The sequence below is a fragment of the Mus caroli genome, chromosome 12, assembly GCF_900094665.2.
Source record: "Mus caroli chromosome 12, CAROLI_EIJ_v1.1, whole genome shotgun sequence".
Lineage (NCBI taxonomy): Eukaryota > Metazoa > Chordata > Mammalia > Rodentia > Muridae > Mus > Mus caroli.
This window is the reverse complement of record NC_034581.1, coordinates 455,623-461,724: the sequence shown is the minus strand read 5'-3', so window position 1 is coordinate 461,724 and position 6,102 is coordinate 455,623. Positions and strand designations below refer to the sequence as shown.

The window sequence follows — 6,102 nt, the reverse complement described above, 5'->3', positions numbered from 1 at the left end:
GGAGGAGCTGAGAGTTCTATGTCTTCATCCAAAGGCTGCTAGTGGAAGACTGACTTCCAGGCAACTAGGGTGAGGATCTTGTACCCACACCCACAGTGACACACCCATTCCAAACAGGTCACACCTATTCCAACAAGGCCACACCTTCAGATGGTGCCACTCCCTGGTCCAAGGATATACAAACCATCACACCTTCCCTTGTTATGCCTGTTTAGACTTTCTTTTCTGGGTGAGGATTTAGCTCAGGCTAGAGCATTTGCCTAGCATTGCTAGAGTCGGGGCTGGTACCTAGCCTGGGTTGGGGGCCTTGATCAATGTCAGTAGCTTGCCAATGGCCCTTTCTTGCTGTTTGTCTTCACTCATTCATATTCTCCTTCTCCCTCTCCCTCTCCTCCCCTCCCCGCCCTTCTCTCTCTCCCAGAGACAGGGTTTCTTTGTGTAGTCCTGGCTGTCCTGAAACTCACTCTGTAGACCAGGCTGGCCTTGAGCTCAGAAATCTGCCTGCCTCTGCTTCCCAAAATGCTGGGATTAAAGGTGTGCGCCACCACTGTCCGGGCCATTCTCCTTTCAATGTGAGCTCCTGAAGGCACAGAGTTTCAGTTCACCCCAGGAAAAGCCCAGCACCCACAACTCTGTTAACTAAGTAATGGGTGCCTAGCGAGAGTCTGCTGGATATAACATGTGAGTAGACCCGGAAGCGGAGAGCAAAGGGAGACCTGTCTCAAGGCTTTTCTCTCTGCAGGAAGAAAGAATCTGCTGAAAGGAGGAGGAGGAGGAGGAGGAGGCTGCTTAACAGATCGAGGCTTTCTTCAGCTGATGGCTTCCCAGAAAGGAAAAAGCAAGATGGTCCAAGAAATGTAATAGCGTTCCAGCACCAAGAGCCATTTGGAGTAATGATGAATGCCCTGCAACGCTAATCTGCCCTATTACATGGCTTGCTTAGAGAAAGTACCTAATTATCCAGGACATTCATTGGCAGAAGGGATGGAGTTTTTAAAGAGTCACATACTGGAACTAGAGAGAAGGATCAGTCAACGTCTGCCATGTAAACATAAGGACCTGAGCGTAATATCCAGAACCAGAAAGAGGATCAAGCACCATAGTATACACATGTAATCCCAGGATAAGGAAGGCAGAGACCATTGCTGGGTCCCTAGAGCTTGCTGCCAGCCAGTCCAGCCTCGTCAGGAACTTTCTGGATTGTGACACCACCTCATAAAACAAGGAGGACAGCACCTGAGGAACGATACTCGCATAAGCAAGTATCCACAGGAAGATACATCAATGTACACATATACACAAAGGAGTCAACCACACATGAATAATGGTCATGAAGAAATGAATAAGGAGAGAAGTGAAAGTACCGGCAAACACCAGGCAGACTGGCTAATGAGTCTGAAATGGAGGGATATTAAAGAATGACCTTAGTGAAATAGGAGGAACAAATCAGGAACGATAAGAGGTTGTCAAAAGAGAACTGCTCTCAGTGGCTCGGGAAGCAGGGCAGCTAGATGGGGCGAGACATCCGGCATGATTGTGGGCCAGATGTTTGAGGCTCAGTGGAGGAGATCATCAGAACTGGAGAAGTCAAGAGACTGCATGGCCAGGATTTAACAGGCTTAACTCCACAGACAGTAAAATTACCAGAGAGATAACAGTGGATGTGGAACCCATGCCCTGGAGCGAAGGGGCATGAGCAGAAGAAAGTCAGGAGTAAGAGCAGTTAGAGGAGGGCAGCAAACTGGTGTGTATGCCTCATGGCAGCATCTTCATGTTTCTAAGACTTTTTTTTTTTTTTTAAATTAAGAGATGCCAGGCATAATGTTCCAGAAGTACTAAACTGAAAAGCAAGAAATAAAATAACCAGAATGACTAATATGAGAAACTAACCCTCAATAACTCATTGTCATATTCCCACCATCCTTGACCATGGGAGAACATGAATATGCTAACATAGTCTTCCTTTAGATTACATAACATTATATGGAAAGAGGGAGTCCACCCCAACGGTAGGAGAGGCAGTCACGGGATGCACTCCAGCTGGCCTTGGAGGCAGGCGATGCCCATGTTGTAAATGGCCTATGTAAGCTTCATCATGGCAAAAGACCGCAGATGGCCAGGAATAGGAAAGCAGGGGTCAGGCTGGAGAGATGGCTCAGCAGTTAAGAACACTGACTGCTCTTCCAGAGGTCCTGAGTTCAATTCCCAGCAACCACATGGTGACTCACAACCATCTGTAATGGGAATGATGCCCTCCTCTGGTGTGTCTGAAGACAGCCACAGTGTACTCATATACATAAAATAAATAGGTAAGTCTTAAAAGAATAATCATGTAAATTTTTAAAAAAGGAAAACAGGAATCACAGCTGACAAAAAACAAAATGTATTTTGCCAACAACCAGTTAATGGGCAAGATTCCCCGCAAGCCTGAAATCTTAATGGTACTTGAGCCATGGCTGACACCTTATGCCAGGTTAGAGGGGTCTGGAAGTGGGAATCCAGCCACACTCTACCTGGACTTGTGATGAAATCTGCAGTGCCTTTTCATGCAGCAACAGAATGCTCTAGTTTACAGGCGGTGCTCCTGGGTGTTGTCTGTGGCCTCTGCAAAATAGCAACCCTTTCCTTTACTCTCAACAGAGTCCAGACTACACCTCAACAATGATTCACTTGTCTCCTGAATACACAAAGGGTGGAGACAATAGTCAGCAAACCAGCAGGAGCTAAGAGAGGTGGGGCTCTTCCAGGGGGCCAAGACTCAACTCACACAGAGGTAGAGAAGCAGCCTGCTGACTCAGGAGCTGCCCAGCTGGAGCGGGCTGAGAGCACAGCAGCACCAAGCTGGTGCCATGGACACAGCGGGCAGCTTTACTGCACCAACAATAGACACAGGGCAGCAGTCAAGGCAGGCACCGACTCAGTAGCTTCTGAGGGTACCTGGGCACAAAAAAAAAAAAAAAAAAAAAAAAAGCAGACTTTGTAGATTTTGTTTTACACAAGTCTGTGCCCCATTTCCTATTTGTGGGAGTGCTATTTTATGCATTAGAAACTTATACCCAGAGATGGGAGAGGCTAAGAGTGCTTGTTGCTCTTGCAGAGGACCTAGGCTCACAACCATCCATAACTGATGTTTTATGGAATCTGACCCCCTCTTCTGAACTCCATGGGCACTTGGCATGCAAATAGCACACATGCATATATGTAAGTACAGCACTCATATTCATCTACAATTTATTCAGACACATCTCCATATCCTCCAGGCTGAGCATGGTGGCACATGCTTTTAATCCTAGTCGAGCTAGGGGGAATCACTGTGAATTTGAGGATACCCTGGTCTACATAGTGAGTTCCAGGACAGCCAGAGCTACATAGTGAGACCCTGTCTCAACTGTAGGTAGGTAGGTAGGTAGGAAGGAAGGAAGGTAAGTAGGTAGGTAGGTAGATAAATAATTTCCTATTTGATTTTGTGCTATTTGCAAAGTAGTAATTAAATATAACATGGATCCATTTGAAACTGGGGAAAGTATAACCAATAAGCACAGCTCTTCCACCCTGAAGAGACTCTCAGATTATCTTTTAGAATTTAAAAGGTACAAGGACATAGATGCTAGCAGTAATTCATGGCTTTAATCCCAGTACTCAGGCAGATTTCTGTGCATTCCAGAACAGCCAGGGCTACACAGAGAAGCCCTGTCTCAAAAGAAAAAGGAAGGAAGGAAGGAAGGAAGGAAGGAAGGAAGGAAGGAAGGAAGGGAGGGAGGGAGGGAGGGAGGGAGGGAGGGAGGAAGGAAGGAAGGAAGGAAGGAAGGAAGGAAGGGAGGGAGGGAGGAAGGGAGGGAGGGAGGGAGGGAGGAAAATTAAGATTGCTTCTGATAAATATGGCTCCTTATATTAAAAATTTTTGTATCAATGTTTCAAAAATTATATGAGATTATCACTAATATTTTTAAAACAGTAATATTTGTTTAATATCTTGTTAAACAAAAACTACTTCCTTACTTATAGATTTTTTTTGAAGGGGTTAAGACTGTTCAAAGGTGCAGTCTGCCATCTGCTGGCTAGAAAGATGAAATTTTCAGGTCACTCCCCCTAGTTATGTAACTAAAGATACTCTGCTAAGAACCATATCTGTGGTCCACGAATATTTGCATAAATTCTCCCATCCTTCCCCAACTCCCTCATCATCTGGAATACCAAGGTGGGAATCAGTCAGACTGACCTTGGTAAAGTGAAAACTGGGGTAGGCAGAGATCTGAGTGGAAGACAGGGAGGCAGGGGATGAGAAGTTGGTTGTGTTTCTATTCCCTAACTACATCTAACCCACAGTCTTGGCTGGCCTGAGGCTCACTATGTAGACTAGGTTTGCCTCTGCCTCTTCCTCTGCAGTGCTGTAAAGGACTCTTTATAAGTAAAATTCAGCCAAGCAGTGGTGATGCATGCCTTTGATTCCAACACTCAGGAGGCAGAGGTAAGTGAATCTCTGAGTTCAGGGCCAGCCTGGTCTACAAAGCAAGTTCCAGGACAGCCAAGGCTACACAGAGAAACCTTGTCTCAAAACAAAACAAAACAACAACAAAACAAAAAGATAAAGAAAATTTAGCACAAAACCACGAACATCTCTCTGTTACATTAACCATAAGGAAAGCCCTGGTTGTTTGGAATGTCCTGTGTGTGGTATGCTGTGTTTCCAAACAGAAACTGGCCAAAGGCTCTCTCCTACCATCTGGACTCACTGAAATTCCACCCTTCCATGCCCACTGTCCTGCTCCTAGGGCTGAGATCCAACCTAGAGGGTGTGGTAGACGGCAAGGGCAGGAAGCTCTGCCCAGTGCGTCTGCCTGCACGACTTGGTCTCTAGATGCTCTGGCATAGACAAAGTCTCCTAAAAACCCGGGTGCCAAGCACGAGGGGCAGCACATGAATAGGGCATATGTTGCTGGAATCTTGCAAAACTTCAGCTGTGGTGGGCCTTCCTGATATCCTAGAGTGGCAGTGGACACGGGAATGAAGAAGCCTCCAGTCCTTCAAGCCACAAACATATTTCAATCATCCCAAGAAAGAGCCCAGAAAACATGGAGTTGAGACAGCCAATCCTAATACCAGCAGTTCTCAATCTATGGATTGCAACCCCTTTGCCAAACCTCTATCTCCAAAAAATTTACATTTTGATTCATAACAGTAGCAAAATTACAGTTACAAAGTAGGAACAAAAATGTTATGGTTGTGGGGGGGCACTTGTATTTAAGGGTTCCACATTAGGAAGGCTGAGAACTGCTGGCCTACACACCCTGCCCAAATACCTGACACAAAGTCAGAAATACAGCCTGATGATTACAGTGTTTTGTCATTAAGGTTTTGTTTTTGGTGGTTTATTATGCAACTGAGTACCACCAAATGCTACAGCTCCACAGCTCTAATGGCAAAGTTACACAGGCATGAAGCAAGCATTTCAGAGGAGATGGCCTGAATGATCTACTTCCCTTGCAAGCCTGAATATAAACCTGAGAGTTACCTCCATTCCTTGCTTCTAGGTGAAGGGGTGTCTGCCCTCACTCATTCTCCATCTTAATCTGGGGCTCAGTGATGGAGAAGGAAGGGAGCATGCCCAGCTTGCTCCTAGTCCTTATTCCTGAGGTCTGCAGGTTCCACAGCAAGACCATGTTCTTCTGCTCCCCAGAACCATCAGCAGTCAGTATTTACCCTGCTAGACAGGCTAGCAGGTGTGTGTAGAAGGAGGTGTTCAATTCAGAGGCTAGCTGCAAGTGTGTGTGTGTGTGTGGTGTGCAGTGTGTGGTGTGTATGTGGGGTATGTGTGTATGTGAGTATGGTATGTATTGTGTATGCTGTGTGCATGTATGGTGCTCTCTGTGGTGTGTGGTATACGGTGTGTGCATGTACATGCTGTATAGTGTGTATAGTGTGTGTGTGTGTGTGGTGTGCAGTGTGTATATGATATGTGTGTTGAATATGTGGTGGGGTGGTTGGTTTNTGTGATGTGTATGTGGTATGTGTGTTGAATATGTGGTGGGGTGGTTGGTTTGTGTGATGTGTATGTGGTGTGTGTGTTGAATATGTGGTGGGGTGGTTGGTTTGTGTGATGTG

The 6,102-nt window shown here is 45.9% G+C and overlaps 1 protein-coding gene across 12 annotated transcripts in view; it reads right to left on the bottom strand.

The window, feature by feature from the left end:
- Positions 1-6,102, bottom strand: part of Dtnb (dystrobrevin beta) — a 193,562-nt gene that overhangs the window by 114,669 nt on the left and 72,791 nt on the right. Inside the window, exon 9 of one of the 12 annotated variants that reach the window (XM_029484425.1) lies at positions 2,804-2,937. The exons of the other annotated variants lie outside the window; for them this stretch is intronic. Within the exon in view, the coding sequence (XP_029340285.1) occupies positions 2,869-2,937 (69 nt within the window). The 3' untranslated portion in view covers positions 2,804-2,868. Of the gene's footprint in view, positions 1-2,803; positions 2,938-6,102 lie in introns of those variants that run through there. 12 annotated transcript variants of the gene reach the window in all.